The sequence below is a fragment of the Pongo abelii genome, chromosome 11, assembly GCF_028885655.2.
Source record: "Pongo abelii isolate AG06213 chromosome 11, NHGRI_mPonAbe1-v2.0_pri, whole genome shotgun sequence".
NCBI classification, from domain to species: domain Eukaryota; kingdom Metazoa; phylum Chordata; class Mammalia; order Primates; family Hominidae; genus Pongo; species Pongo abelii.
The window spans coordinates 111,157,757-111,174,438 of NC_071996.2; the positions used below are offsets into that span (position 1 = coordinate 111,157,757).

A 16,682-nucleotide genomic window follows, 5' to 3' on the forward strand; every position below is an offset into this window, starting at 1 on the left:
GACCAATGCTTTTGCCTAGCTGGCCACCTAGCACTTGGCCATCTAATTTGGAGAGTGCAGGAATGGTGAAATGGAATCAGGGCCAGAAGACTTGGGGAAAAGCTTTGGTGGGAGAACATCCATGCATGAGCTTTGGCAGCTTTGTCTTGGAACTGAAAGCAATCATGCTTAGATTCAGCAAATAAGGCCCATGACACTACATCTGCATCTTTTTAAAAGTTACACTACATTTTTCATAAGCATGGAAAGGGCTGATGAGAATATTGTAGGTTGATGAATTGTTTTAAAAGTCTATCTGTAAGATATTAGAGATAATTTAAAAGTGGCTCTTTTTTTTTTTTTTTTTTTTTTCTGAGACAGAGTCGTGCTCTGTCACCCAGGCTGTAGTGCAGTGGCACGATCTCAGTTCACTGCAGCCTCTGCCTCCAAGGTTCAAGCAATTCTCCCTGCCTCAGCCTCCCCCGAGTAGCTGGGATTACGGGTGCCCGCCGCCATGCCCGGCTAGTTTTTGTATTTTTAGTGGAGAGGGGGTTTTGCCATGTTGGCCAGGCTGGTCTTGAACTCTCAACTGTAGGTGATCTGCCTGCCTCAGGTTGTGCGCCCAGCTGTGGCTCATTTTCAATAAAGCTCAAATCTTGACTTTGAATTAATATATAGGGCTCACCTTGGGCTTTCACCACCCCCTCAAGAGCAGTATTTTAATCAAGTTGTTATGAGAAAGGAAAGTATTTTCTGCATTGTTTATTGAGAGAGAGAGAGAGAGAGAGAGAACTTTATACATTAGGAACTGGTGCACTTAAATTATGTGACAGATGACCTTAAAAACTAGAGGTATTGTCAACAATACAACTTCAATTTAATATTATTACAGTTACTGATATTTTTAAAATAATTTTTAAAATAATGTAAACAAAAATATAGATAAGTTATGCCAAAACAAAAGGTAATAAAATCCAAAAAACAGAAAGAACACATATATAAGTTAGCACATTAGCTACTACAAATAACTTAACACAAAATGATATAACAGCCCAGACCCAAAATTTTAGTCATTTCTGTACTGTGTGAGCAGATATAAGAAAAAATGGCATAGACCTGACCCAGGAGCTAGAGAACAAGTTGTGCAGAAGTTTTTTACATCACCATGTTCAATATTCTCCATTTGCAACCTAAGCATTTTCTCTCCTTAAAAAAAAAAGTATACATATATATACTTTTTAATATATATATATATATATATTTTTTTTAAAGGGATGAGGGTCTCGCTATCTTGCCCAGACTTGTCTTGAACTCCTGGGCTCCAGTGATCCTCCCACCCCAGCCTCCCAAAGAGCTGGGATTACAGGTGTGAGCCGCTGCGGCCAGCCACTTTCCCTCCTTTGACCATTCCTTCTTTTAGCTACTATTCCTAAGAAACAGATTTAAAATATATATCTTCTAGGGTAGGCTAGTAGCTATTCACAGTAAGATTCTACTTCTTTTTTTGTTTGTTTTTTGAGATGGGTCTCACCATATTGCACAGGCTCCTGGGCTCAAGCAATCTACCCACTTCAGCCTCCCAAATAGCTGGGACTGTAGGCACATGCCACCATGCCCAGCGTAACAGTAAGATTCTGATAGGTGACCAAAGCTAGAACCTAGGCCTCCAGCAGCCAAAGCCTAATTTGATGGCTCAGTGGACACACAAAGCTAATTTGACAGCTCACGCCAAACAAAGAGACATTTTTATCACAATTTATCTAAGAGGCTTCCCACTTCTTATTTGGAAAACAGGTGGCAAAATAAAAAGAAAACCTTTGAAAGGTGAAGGATAAGAAAATCTTTGTGTTTGTGTAATTTGGAACCTGGAAAGGCTAAGTTCACTGACTTTACAGATTCAATTCTGGATGGCTGGTTTTTATTTCTCTACCCATTGGCCTTGGTGACATCATGACATTCCCCTGAGTTTGGTTAATGAAAGCAAACAAACAAACAAACAAAAAGAGCGATTGAAGAACAGCATAAAACAAAGTGAAAACATTATGTGGTTGCATCTTTTGCATTTCCTGGTAAAAGTGCTAATGGCACTAAGAAGCCAATGTTTGTACCATTCTACTTTAATGACGTGTTTCCAACATGATTCCCTTTACTCCTGAGGTTAAGGCACACCAGGCTGAACAAGGTGAGATTTCTGACATGCATCATGGAATGCACAGGCTCCAAGAGCATCTATATGAAGAGTGGCCAGCAGGGAAGAAGCAAAGGGATCCAGATTTAGTTGAAGGGTCCTGCAGGCTTCAAGTGGTTCAGACTAGACTAGAAGCGCGAGACAGTACTATAAGGCATTCCTACGGGGACAAGAGACACAAGGGAAGGCCAACATGGAGAAGGAGCCACAGGCCCCAGCTGTCCTCTAGCTAGTTTATTAGCCATGAGGCCTGCCTCTGGGCTGGGGCTCAGAACTAGGGGCAAGGAAGATCCAGAGAAAAGAGAGAGGCTGGTTTGCAGCTTCACGGCCAATAGGAGGGAGCCCTCCTAAGAGTTAGGAGTTGCTGTGAGTTGCCGTAGGTGCCTGAATCTTCTACCCTGGGCAACAACCAGCTTCATTCAACGTCTGGAACTTCATTCAAAGTCTTGTCTTTCTAACAAGATGAGCAGCCAGCGGCTTCTCTTTTCACAGGGAAAATCCAAAGCAAAACAGCAGTTGTCTCACTTGAGTTTAGCAATGCCTTCCATCACAGCAGCCGCTACTTTATGAGGACAGTGCCACAAAACATGATCATTTGGAACTTACTTTTTTTTTTTTTTTTTTGAGACGGAGTCTTGCTCTGTCACCCAGGCTGGAGTGCAGTGGCGCAATCTCGGCTCACTGCAACCTCTGCCTCCCAGGTTCAAGCGATTGATTCTCCTGCCTCAGTCTCCCAAGTAGCTGGGATTATAGGCATCCACCACAACGCTCGGCTAATTTTTGTATTTTTAGTAAAGAGGGGGTTCCACCATGTTGGCCAGGCTGGCCCTCAAACTCCTGACCTCAAGTGATTCACCCACCTTGGCCTTCAAAGTGTTGGGATTACAGGCATGAGCCACTGCGTTCAGCCTAATGTTTTTATTTTTAGTATAGACTTGATTTCACCATTTTTGGCCCGGCTGGTCTCAAACTCCTGACCTCAAGTGATCCACCTGCCTTGGCCTCCCAAAGGGCTGGGATTACAGGCATGAGCCACCAATTCTGGCCAAGTGGAACCCACTTTAAATAAAACTGACAACTACCGGCATGCTTAGGAGGGTATCCCATACTCTTGTCTTTTACCTAGAGTTTAACAATGACTTGGATTTTCCCTCAGCCATGCACCCATTAAAACGCACTAAGGAAAGACCCTTGAGTCAGAGATTTTTGAATCCAATGAAATTAGAATCGTCTACCAATAAGGAGACTACTGGGTGCTAGACTTAACTGTCGAAACACCGTTCCATATGACAGAAATCAACACTTGTCTGTTTACATTAACTGAGCAGAGCTTAGTCACCCATCACTGGATTCGACCTCGAGCAGACAGCTCTACTTGACTCAGGGTCGGAAGAGTGGTACAAGGTGTGCAACATATGAAGCTCCTAATGCCCGTCACTAACAAGTGACACGGAGGCAGGGGAAACGGAGAGTGCTGCTACCGATTCAGGTCGCGCAAAGGAGGGAGGCTCTTTCAAGGTCTTGCTCCAACTTCACATTTTCACATTATTTCAGAGTAAGAAAAGAAGTAGTGCAGACAACTCAAGAAATAAAATGGGCAAAAATTAAACACATCTCTATTTACTAGGAGAAGTAAAAAAATAAAATAACCCCTGTGTTGAAACCAGGCAGTATTGGAATCAGGAGGTGAAGATCTGTTTCATAATCTAGTGATTTCAAGAGAATGTGTCAGATCAACAGAGATGAATAATTGTACACAAACACACGAGCAACAGCATTGGCTTGACTCTAAAGGAGGACCAGAATGTGTCTCTACTTTCACTGCTAACGCCCCTCTGCAGAAAATGTTCAGTGTGCGTGGCATCATGCTAGTCCCACCTGGATATATTAATTTATGGATGGCCTTTTTTAGCCAATGGGTAGAGAACAAACTCCCAGGTTTGGAAGCCAAGCCTCTCTGAGGAGGCACAGAAAAGAACTATCTGATGTCCACATTCAGTGTGTACACACAACACACAGAGACAAAAACAGAGGCCAGGCTCCGTCAAAGGACACATTCTAGCTGAGCAAAGGCTGCATTCGGCAACTAGGGTGGTGTAAACACCTCGGATCTCACTGCAGCAGGAAGGAAGTCACGGCATAGTCCCTTTTCAGGAGTCTGAGGGATACCACTTGCGTTGCAAACCACAGATCCCAAGTATTAGACTTATTCCCTTCTTGGTGGAGGCCTACTCTAGAAGAATCAAAAACCGATGACCCTCTCAGCGAATCCAATGTAAAGCTCCTAACCAGGTGAGCCTTTAGCACTACAGACGTAAAAATGACTATAATGCACTCCCTAGAAAAGGCAGTGAAGCAAAGGGGGCCGCTGAGAGTTTACATGGTTTTCATATAAAGAGGCTTTTAACTTTGGAAAAAGCGGGCCTGGAAAGAACACTACTCCCATTCCAGTTGACCGCTTTTTAAGTACTTTGTGGCCTTCCTGCCGCGGTGCAAAATGAGGTCTATTTTAGGAACTGGCTTCTTTACTGTGGGGTTAGATGCCAACATTTCACCAGGGTTGGACGATCTCACACATGAGTTTCTGGCACTTTTAGGAGGGATTTCCTCAAGTGATACACTAGGGAATGAGCCTTTCAGCAAAAAGCGGTTCCCCGGAGTCAGCTGCCAGCTCCAGGAGATTAATTGGCCATTTTTTCATATGTTTTATGTGCAAGATATTTAATATGGGATGAAAAATGGAACACGAGGAAAAGCAGGTATTAGTTTGGTCTGAAAGAGGTGGTAATCCACAGATTTGCTTTTGTTTCGACAGTTTCTAAGCAATGGAACAATTACCTAACAGTGCACCAAGTAATTTGTTAGAGTTGAAAACAGTAAGGGCGTTCATGTGCGCCAAGGCATTCTGGGCTGAAAACAGCAATTTTGAATTTTCATGGAAGACTCAACTCCTAAGCTGGCTCCACTCTGTCCTATCAGATTTTGGTGGTGGTGGCAGAGAATGTCATAGGCCTGTGGCTGGCACCGACCAAGCTGTCAGGGTTGTACGAAAAGGAGAGGAAACAGGAGTGCTGGACATGGACCCAGCTCTGGGTAGCTGATGGTGATAACACGTCGATTTTTTGTTTCCCTTTTGAAAATAAGCAGAAAATGATGTGGGTGGAAAGTTCTCCTTAGGAGTTCACAGGGACTGCTCGTATTTAGCAGGGCCCTCTAAATGCGGACTGGTGAAAACAAAGATGTTTTGAACAGGGATCCAGAATTTTGCCCTTGACTCTCGGCAGGTATGACACTGGGTGCCTGAGAGCTAGGAGAGGAAATTCTGTATGCAGGGCAAACATGTTACAAGGGGAGGAGATGGCCCTGCACTTCAGGTCTCCAAATGCAGTGTGCTAGGAATGGCCTCGCTGACAGTTGGAATCACAGATACATTAATTACAGCGAAGGCAAAAGTAAGCTACAGTGACAGGGAGCTGGGGGTGGAGGGAGAAGGCACTTTGCCATGGGAGCACATCTGTTTTATAATAAGCAGGTCTATAATTCTCTTGTGAAAGATCGTGTTCTGCTATCTTCTCTGAGGCTGGAAAATATAAATACTGTATTTTACCAAGAGGAGGAGGAAAGGAGATGATCAAATTTGTTTGCCTGTTGCCAAGTGTTTGAGATTTTCCACCCTTTTTCTTTTGTGTGCAACATTCTCTTTAACTAGAGTGGGGGAAAAGTCAACCTGCTTTCCTAAGGGTAAAAGGCACCGTCAGGCGTCTCATGAATAGGGCCCTAGCCTTTTAACAAGTTCTCAAGCCTTGGTTGCGGCTACTGTATAGTCAGAAAATAAATGCATGCATGGTGTTGAGCTATTAAGGTGAAATGTGTGGTCTGGGGCCAAAGGAACTGGTGTGGGTTGAGAGGTAAAATGCTTACATCTAACTGCACAAAAGTCAGTCTGAAATGTCACATCTCTAGATGGACGGAAGTATCATGAGTTGGGGTCTTGGGGAAGCGGCGTGTGGGGGAAAGGAGCAACGGGGTTGAATGTACCAAGTATGTTGTGAGCCACTGATCCTAATAGCAGCAAAACTACTAAACCATGAAGACATAGAAGGCATCTGCTCAGCGCGAAAGCTACAGAATCTTCTCATAAAGTCTACTGAGAACTGTTCCATTATAAATGTATTTTCTTGCTCTAGGGAGAGTTAAGGGGAAGGAATGGGAGCTGTCAGGGTCCCAGGGCTGTCCTACCTGCTGTTTTGGTCACAGTGACTGCCATGCGCTCTTCCAAGGGCACTGCAGCGGGAGAACGCTACCTGCCAAATAGCAAAGCAGCTCTCTTTCTTACTCCTATTATTTATTTTAGCACTCTTTGTTTTACTTCAAGGTGGCAATTATATATGTGTGTGTGTATATATATATATTTACTTAAATAATATTAGATCTAATTTATTAATTATACTTGTAAGTTTGTGTTTTCTTAATAGCCCAAAGTTGGTATTTTGAAGTTCCACATTACTCCGATTTTTTAAACAAAAAAATGAGAAAGCAAGAATGGTCACATTGACAAAGGTCGAAATGAAAGTGCAGGAAGAACAACGAGAAATAAAGCACTTAAAATGAATAGGTAGGAACTGCCTCCACAGGATTCTGAGAAAAGAAACTAAAACGACCCTCTCTGTGAATATACTTACCAGATAGCCTTATCTACCAGTCTACACGCCAATGTCTTTAACAACCACCCCAGGACATTTCCTCCAGCCAGCATCATGAAAAAAATCATAAATATCAACCATGGGCACCCGTTGAAAACTGTTAAGAAAGCCACGTGTACAGCCTGGAAAACAAGGTGGAGCATCACATCATTAGGTGGGTGATGGGATTCGTACCGGCAAACAGACCGACAACACTCAGTTATTGGTCGCAGAGGTTTCTTCTCTTCTCAGGAAAAAAACTTCTGAGATTAACTTCAAAACCAGAACCAGCCCTCCTCATAAATGAGGGGTGTATGCTTTCTGTCAGAGGGGGCTTGGCTCCTGTTTCCAGCCATCGGCTCTGCTTACGTGATTCCCCGCCTCCGCAGGAGGAACTGAGGCGGGAGCGCCACGGACACCAGGTCCTGGAAGGACCCAGCAGTCTCTTGTGTTTTGAAGGTTGTCTTATGAAACAGATGATGATGGGTGCCTGCCTCAGTTACCTCAGCCTCTGTGAAGGCTAAAAATAAATAACACAAAAATAACCTAAAGCACTGTTTTGTGCAGGAAATGCTTCCTCTTGTGTCTTGGGTAATAAAATGTCCCGAGAGACAGAAAAAAAAAAAAAAGTCTGAACTGTAAAGCATTGTGTACACCACGTTTTGTCTGGGAGCAAGCAGCTGAAATTCTTGGCTAAGTATAATCCAGCTATTGGTAGTTTCTCGAGCCACAGAGGTTCTGTGGATCGTCTGGACAATGATGCACACAGAGCATACGTACAGGACGTATAGGTATTTGTGTATATATAAATAAATATATATATCTATATCTAGCTGAAGAGGAGACATACTCTTCTTCCAAAGGGGCCTAACTGGCTAGTTAGGAAGCCGCTCTGGGGCTGATGGATTGTTGATTGGTGAATCCCTGGCCTTCGGGTCGGCTGGAGTCAGGTGTTCTGGTAGGACAGCTCGAACATGGTGCAAGCCTCCTCTAGACTCTCGTCCATGTTCAATCTCTGCCAGAAAGACTTCTGCTTCTTCTGCAGCTCTCGGCGAACACACCTCGGGCAGGGGACAGACTTTTCTTTGCATTCAGAATGGAAAACGGCTCCACAGCTTTCACACCTGCAAAAGTCAACCATGGATATGATGAGCAAGACTGAAGCCAGCAAGACACAATGGGAAGCCCTGTGGCCTCGGGTGCAGCTGGCGGCACAATCTACTGTTCTGGACAACCCTGCCAATGGGAAGAGAGATGACTCACTGAAATGAACTGTTTGCTTTTCCAAAATGCTCAAGGTTGAATTTCACTTGAAAAACATTTTTGCTTTTCTGATCTGAACTAGGGCTTATGAGTGGGGGGGAGTCCGCAGTCACCCAGCAATTCTGGTTATAGTGACAATAGACAGAACACCAGAAGCTCTCCACTGAGAAGGGAGTGGGCAGTGACTCTAGGGTGAAGTGACAGAAAATGAGAGGGCAGTGCCTCGTGAAAACGCTCGGCACACCAGTGACAGCCACAGCGTTACATCTGTGGCAAGGTAGTGTTCTGCATCAGTTAACACGAGCTAAGTGGTTCTCTGTTAACTAGCTGCCTTTATTTGACAGTTTGAAAAGATAAAATGACACATTTTCATTTTCTGAATGACATCCTGTGGTCTATGAAATCTTGTGAGTTTTTTAAAAATTAGGAAAAAACTCCTACCTTTGTAAGTCTACCTTTCTAATATGAGCGTGAACATTAAAGCAGGAGACAGTGGGGAAGAAAACATTTTTCCAACAATATGACAGATATTGTAATATGTAGAGAGGAAACATTCAGGTGGATGACTCGTTTGTTGTTTGGCTTGGTGGAAGCCTGCACGGGAGTCTGAATAACTTGTTTTTACAGCGAAGTTTTTATTTATTTATTTTTTTGGAGATAGGGTCTCACTCTGTCACCCAGGCTGGAGTGCAGTGGCGTGACCTCAGCTCACTGCACCCTCCGCCTCCTGGGCTCAAGCGATCCTCCAACCTCAGCCTCCCGAGTAGTTGGGACTACAGGCACCCATCATCACACCTGGCTAATTTTTGTATTTTTAGTAGAGACGGGGTTTTGCCATGTTGGCCAGGCTGGTCTGGAACTCCTGACCTCAGGTGATCCACCCTCCTCAGCCTCCCAAAGTGCTAGGATTACAGGCGTGAGCCACTGCATTTGGTCTGCAAAGCTTTTAATAATGAGTAACTGACAAGCTCAAACACAACTGCTCCAGTGAGTGGTTTGCCGATATGGACTGAGTTTTCGTCCTTCCACGAGGGTAATAGGCAACTTGTACCAAGTCCTAGGAGCCCAAGGAACTGCACTTGTGTAATTTTGTTCAGCCTGCAGGCATTCAGGGAGGGTCCAGAACTGGACTGGGTTCAAAGAGGGTTGCGAAGGAACCAGTCCCGAGGGCTCAGCCTCAGGCTTCTTTTGCTTTTTCCACAGAGTCTTGAGTTTCAGTGCCGGGTGCAGGATGGTCTTGGGGGCATCATCTCCTAGTCTGCCACTGACTTACCCCACCACCATTCAGGACCCAGAGGGCTTAGTGAAAGGAAGATCTTCCTACCCAGCCTCATACCTTGGAGAGGAGGCAGTGACTTGGATGGAGAGACACTGTTGCGGGGTGGGGGGGTTGGAGGGGGGGAGAAAGAGAGAGAGTGTGTGTGTATGTGTGTGTGTGCGTGTACACCTATTCCAGCAGAGGCACAGGAAGACAGGACTTCCTGCACCCAGCAGCTCTACCTCCAGCTTGGCTCTCTGGGTCAAGTGAAACATACAGGTGGTGAGGCCAGCCAGCAAGGAGCTTCACATCAATTGCTGGCTGTGTGACTGCTATGGACTGAACTGTGTCCCCCTGTTAGTCATATGTTAAACCCCTTACCCACAATGTGACTATATTTGGAGATACCGTGCTTAGGAGGTAATCAAGATTAAATGAGGTAGGCTGGGCGTGGTGGCTCATGCCTGTAATCTCAGCACTTTGGGAGGCCGAGGTGAGCGGATCACCCGAGGTCAGGAGTTCGAGACCAGCCTGGCCAACATGGTGAAACCCCGACTCTACTGAAAATACAAAATTAGTAGGGTGTGGTGACACATGCCTGTAATCCCAGCTACTCGGGAGGCTGAGGCAGGAGAATTGCTTGAACCCGGGAGGTGGAGGTTTGCAGTGAGCAGAGATCATACCACTGCACTCTAGCCTGAGTGACAAGAGCAAAACTGTCTCAAAAAAAAAAAAAAAAAAAAGATTAAATGAGGTCATAAGGGTGAGACCCTGATCCAAGCTCATAAGTGTCCTTAGAAGAAGAGCACGGGGAGCTTGCTCTCCCCAGCTCCGCATGCCTCAGAGGCAGCGCCCTGTGGGGACATACACACTCCTGCAAGCCAGGAGGAGAGGCCTCTCCAGAAACCAACCCTGTTGGGACCTTGATCTGAAACTTCCAGCCTCCAGAACTGGGGGCAACACATTTCTGTTGTCTAAGCCACCCAGTCTGTGGTCTTCCGTGTGACAGTCTGAGCAGGCTAATGACCTTACGCAAGTCACATCGCCTTTCTGAGCTTCCTGTGCTTCAGTGTCCTTATCAGCTAAATGGAGACTACATAGCACCCACCTCCTGGGGTGCTGCGGTGCTCAGGTAACATCATGGATGCAGTGTATTCCCAGTTCCTAGCCGTGGTGGGAAGTGCTTAGCGAACAGCAAGGACTGCTCCGGCCAGGGTGCCCCCCAGGCTGCCTGCTGCCTTCTGTGCGGCTGCATTGCAGCCTGACTTCACCCATGTCACTGCAGAGACCTGAGGACATCTTAGTCAACCCCCTCCTTGCCTAGATGAGAAAAGAGACTCCAAGAGGGCTAGGGATTGCCTACCGGGGACGCAGTGAGTTGGAGACAGAGTTGTGACTGGAACCCAGGGCTCCTGGCAGCCCAGCCAAGGCTCTTACCGAGCACCACGCTGCCGGGCTGAGGCCTGGCCATCCCAGCGAGAGCAGGGAGCCATTGCATAGGGAAACGCAGGGCTTCCAATCAGAACACCTGTGTCAAACCACAAATCCTTTGTAGCTGAGTGACAGTGGGCAAGTTACTACTTAAGTTCTTGGTGCTTTTGTTTTCTCATTTGTAAAATGCTGCTCACAGTGAACCCCTTCCTATTCACTGGGTTGCTGTGAGACTAAAATGAGAAACATACTTGTAAGTGGAAGGACTATGCAAAGGCTGTGACGCCGCCCCTCACAGCTGACTCTAGTACCCGTCTCCTTGACACAGGCGCTATCCTGGACATGGCACGGTCACCTCTAGCATCTTCCTCTTCCCAACCCCCTCCTCCTTCCAGTGAGGATAAAGGTCAGACCCATGTCTTCTAGAGCCTCTCTCATCTGGGCCAGCTCCTTCCTAGTGGCAATGGCTTTGTCCCCACTGGTCACACCTATGTAACCTTCTATCACTAAAGTGACACTAATGGTAGCTTTATCATATAAATTTCCTCCTTCCAGCCCCCTTTCCCCTGCTGGGTTAGTCAGTGATTTATACACCTAGGGATGTTGCCCCAGGGCAGTGATTGATAAGGAGGAAAATCCCTGGGTTCCTTCAGTACCACTCCCTTATCTCTGCTGATACCAGGCTCCAGTGAGTGAAGAGATTGGGTCTTATCGGATATTTCTGGTGCAGCAAACACCCATGGGGTGATGGAAGAGTTGAGCGCACCTGCTCTTTCTAACCAAAGGTCAGTAACTGAACAAAAAGCATGAGATAAAAAAAAATTAATGATTTCAAAATAGAACTAAGCCCTATTTTCTAACAATTTGTAACCCAGCAGGTATCTTTTAAACTGTAGTATGGATAGACTGATCAATGACTTTCCAAATTCCAAGAATCTATAGTTAATCCCTCCCCCAACCCTTTCCTCTTTAAAGGAAAAGAATAAGGGGAGGAAAAGGAAGGAGAAAGGGAAATTGTTCTCTTACATAAGATTTATGGAGCCCTGTAATAAAAATGTAAAGTTCAGGATAAATATTTACATTAAAAAATGTAATATATGGGTATGTTCCTCTTTGAGAATAGGATTTTATTTTTTCACTTTAAAAAGATTCATTGGCCGGGTGCAGTGGCTCACGCCTGTAATCCCAGCACGTTGGGAGGCTGAGGCAGGTGGATCACCTGAGGTCAGGAGTTTGAGACCATCCTGGCCAAAATGGTGAAACCCCGTCTCTACTAAAAATACAAAAATTAGCTGGGTGTGGTGGTGTGTGCCTGTAATCCCAGCTACTCGGGAGGCTAGGCAGGAGAATCACTTGAACCCGGGAGTCAGAGTTTGCAGAGAGCCGAGAAATTGCACCACTGCACTCCAGCCTGGCAACAGAGCGAGACTCCCTCCCCCTGCACACCCCGCCCCACCAAAAAAAAAAAAAAGATTCATTGGGCCGGGTGCAGTGGCTCACACCTGTAATCCCAGCACTTTGGGAAGCCAAGGTGGGTGGATCACCTTGAGGTCAGGAGATCAAGACCAGCCTGGCCAACATGGTGAAACCCTGTCTCTACTAAAAATACAAAAATTAGCCAGGTGTGGTGGCATGTGCCTGTAATCCCAGCTACCCATGAGGCTAAGGCACGAGAATCGCTGGAACCCGGGAGGCAGAGGCTGCAGTGAGCTGACATTGCACCATTGCACTCCAGCCTGGGCGACAGAGCAAGACACCATCTCAAAAAAAAAAAAAAAAAAAAAAGATTCACTGGCCCCCCTGAGTACTCACTGAGTTTCTTGACTGTATTTAAAATATGATTTAGCACACACAACTTTTCAGGAACACATCTTTCATATAAGGCAAATCTACCAATGTAATCATCTCTGCTGAAAATTGCAAAAGGTAATGAAAGAGAAACGTCCCTTTGGTGTTCCTGTGTGATACATCAGATGAAAGCTGGTGTCTTCATTCTGAGTCATCTAGTCCAGCAATAAGCAGTTTCACCGCTTGTTGGATGTTGCTGTACATCACAGAAAACAAAGACCAACGTCCTCCCTTTGCAGTGTCGGCAACTGCAGGGAGACATTTGTTACTGACCAAAGTCATCCAATGGGTTTTTCCGTTTTTTTTTTTCTTGAAAACATTCATTGCTTCACTTTTTCTCATATCTAGGGATCTCAACCTTGGCCCTACTGATATTTTGGGTGATAATCCTTTGATGTGAGGGGGTGTCCTGTGCATCATAGGATGTGTAGCAGCATCCCTGGCCTCTCTCGACTAGATGCCAGTAGCCACGTCACCCCCTCCTCCCAGTTGTGACAACCAGCAGTATCTCCAAACACTGCCAAATGCCTCTGCGGGGCAAAACCATCCCTGTTGAGAACCACTGACCTAATCTAGTGGAAAATGCATCACAGAGGGGGTACCCAGGGATACTTACACAGGACCCCCACACTGAATTTGCAAGTGTCTCCTGCTGGCTTACATTCTTACCAGCCAATAAGGTCCAGTGTAGTGTACTTATTCATTTAACTTTCACAAGTACGTATTTTAAACACATCATTTGATTAAAATAGTTGAAACCCTAATATTAATATTAACCAGTGGTTTCTTTTACTTCTAATGGCAAAAATCGCACTTGCTTTTGCACCAACCTAAATGGAAATCATTTAGAACATCATTTAAGAAGTCAGAATCAGTGACGCAATGCTGTGCATCACTCAGTCACTCCCTACCAACTAACTCTGATTTTTCTTTTTTTTTTGAGACGGAGTTTTGCTCTTGAGGCTGGAGTACAATGGCACGATCTCGGCTCACCACAACCTCCACCTCCTGGGTTCAAGCAATTCTCCTGCCTCAGCCTCCCAACTAGCTGGGATTACAGGCATGTGCCACCACACCTGGCTAATTTTGTATTTTTAGTAGAGACGAGGTTTCTCCATGTTGGCCAGGCTGGTCTCGAACTCCTGACTTCAGGTGATCCACCTGCCTCGGCCTCCCAAAGTGCTGGGATTACAGGCGTGAGCCACCGTGCCCGGCCTGCCTTTTCAATTCTACCTAAAAGCCATCTTGGTGGTGCATCTTAGTCCCATTTATTTGCTCTTTGGCCAAGAACCACTGGGCTGTTTCTCTGTGTTATTTTCTGCTTCTTTATGTCCTACCTGGGCCATCTAACAAATCAAAGTTAAAAGTTTTACATCTACTTCATAAAATAAATTGCTTTTATGCAACTGTGAAGCAGTTAGGTTTCAACAACTTATTTTTTTTTTTTGAGATGGAGTTTCACTCTTGTTGCCCAGGCTGGAGTGCAGTGGCGTGATCCCAGCTCACTGCAACCTCCGCCTTCCGGTTTCGAGTGATTCTCTTGCCTCAGCCTCCCAAGTAGCTGGGATTACAGGCACCCATCACCACGCCCAGCTAAATTTTTTTTTGTATTTTTAGTAGAGACAGGGTTTCACCACGTTGGCCAGGCTGGTCTCGAACTCCTGACCTTGTGATCCGCCTGCCTTGGCCTCCCAAAGTGCTGGGATTACAGGTGTGAGCCAGAGCACCCGGCCGGTTTCAACAACTTCTGCAATAAAAAGGAGACCAATACTACTTCAATGGGGTGCTTACTGCAGAGAGTAGACCTCAGCTTGAGTGAGGAGCCCCGAGTCCTTGGCGCAGGTTGGCCTTGGTGTCACAGGGGTCTTGGGTAAGTTACTTTATCTGTAAATCTCACTCTCCACAGAAGTAAAAGAGAAGCTTGGGTTAATCTAAAGTTTCTTCCAACTTGCAGATTTTGTGCAGGATTTGGGGGCCGGGGGAGCCACTCTGGGTTGTACTCTCCTCTCTCCAAATTGTCTTGCTCCAAGGTCTGTGAGTGAATGAGTAGAAACGTAGCTTTGCTACCTCCCCAGAGAGTCTCAAACTCATAAGCTGGGACTGCATGAGATGAATCTTAAGGTGTAAAGCATTACTTTTTATTTTATTTATTTGCATTGATTAATCAAGCTATGAAATAGCTTATATGAACTAGTATATACAGCTCTGACTCAGAAATTTGGCCAAAAGGAGCTGAGTTTGCCCCTATTTAATAAAATTTCAATTAAAAATTAAGGGTTCCTTTTTTAGCCTTCTCTCAATCCTCATCAGTGCCTCTTCTTCCCAAGGGAAAAAAACATAATTGTTAAATGTTGTCAAGTTTTTTTGGGGGATGGGGATGAGGAGGGCCAGCTAGAGATGACAGCCATTTACCAGCCTATGTGGAAATACATTTGTGTTTTAACTGTTGGGTCAGCTGCACCAGAGTTAACTGGGTGCATGTCAACACTGCATACACCACAAGATATGGGACCAGGAAGGGAGGACCAGAGTTCGGCTTCTGTGGATGCTCTTGGGAGCACTCCTAATTATCTGTGTGTGCCCTGACGAACTGGTCCCTTTTTTTGGGATAGCAGCAGGGGAACATCTCCCCCATCTTGGGGCAGCATAAATCTCACTTTGAATTTCAATAAATGCATCATATGCATGCCTGTAATCCCAGCTACTTAGGAGGCTGAGGCAGGAGAATCACTTGAACCCAGGAAGCAGAGGTTGCAGTGAGCCGAGATCATGCCACTGCACTCCAGCCTGGGTGACTGAGAGAGACTCTGTCTAAAAAAAAAAAAAAAAAAGCACCATGGAATGAGACTATATATTTTATGAACAGTCTTTGACTCAAACATTAGCTTACTGACCCATAGCAAGTGAGGAAGAAGTTCACTCCCTAGAAATCTAATAGTCCATCACCAAGAGATAGGCCAGACACGATGCTCTTATTGTAGTTATTGAAACTAGGAAAATGAACCTGCTGCAAACTAGCAGAACTAAGTATGTGCAGGGGGAAAAGGTTTGCTTCTCAAATATTATGGCAAAGAAGCAAGAATTCCTGGCTGCAGACAGTTTCCTGTTCTGGAATGCTGATGATGTGAGACCAATTAGAGACAGGCCCAATGGCTTTGTCTGCACCCTTCCAGATTCTAGCTGCACACACAGAGGTCACAGGAAACTGCTAAAGGCCCCTGCCCCGAGTTGAAGTCACTGAAATGCTTCTGCTGTGTTCATGTTGGGTTCTTCTCCTGCTGCATTTTTATTTTTGGCTCAGGCAATGGCCTCAGATATTTCACTTGGATTGAAATTCAGGCTTCAGTTTGGTTGGATCTCTGACAAGCAAAAGGACAGGCCTGCACAGCAGGGCAGAGCCTTGGCTGGTTTCCACTCTGCAGAGCCCACAACGAATGGGGTGGGGCTCAGAAATAAGTGCACGTTATCAGGCATGTGAGTGCGGTTTTGCGTATGGCTACTATGCAAGGCACCCCATACAGCCACTAACTATTACTGGTTTTTCCAAAAAACCAAGATTACTTAAATCTCTTAGCTAAGGAGGGTAGTTACTAGATCCTGGTTATTTAAATGTTTTGGGTTGGTGTTTTCTTTTGTTATTGTGTAAGTAAACATAAGCAAACAATTTGTAATTTGCTTGAATAGGAAATCAGCCAATATCATGTATAGTTTATGCTTCCCTGTGAGCCTATATGCTATGCATGTACTTATAGACATACACAGGATACTAGACATTCTAAGGTAAAATGAATTAAATATGATTAATAGGATTAATTTAGCTGTGCCCAGCTAAATTAAGCCATAATTCCAGCACTTTGGGAGGCTGAAGCGGGCAGATTGCCTAAGGTCAGGAGTTCGAGACCAGCCTGGCCAACACGGTGAAACCCCGTTTCTACTAAAAATACAAAAATTAGCTGGCATGGTGGCTAATGCCTGTAGTCCCAGCTACTTGGGAGCCTGAGGCAGGAGAATCGCTTGAGCCTGGGAGGCAGAG

At 45.4% G+C, this 16,682-nt stretch overlaps 1 protein-coding gene across 1 annotated transcript in view; it reads right to left on the bottom strand.

Moving 5' to 3' along the window:
• Positions 1-726: 726 nt before the first annotated feature.
• Positions 727-16,682, bottom strand: part of PLEKHM3 (pleckstrin homology domain containing M3) — a 204,149-nt gene continuing 188,193 nt past the window's right edge. The window contains exon 8 of the mRNA XM_024243818.3: positions 727-7,973. Coding sequence (XP_024099586.1) covers positions 7,796-7,973 — 178 coding nt within the window. The 3' untranslated portion in view covers positions 727-7,795. The remainder of the gene's footprint in view (positions 7,974-16,682) is intronic.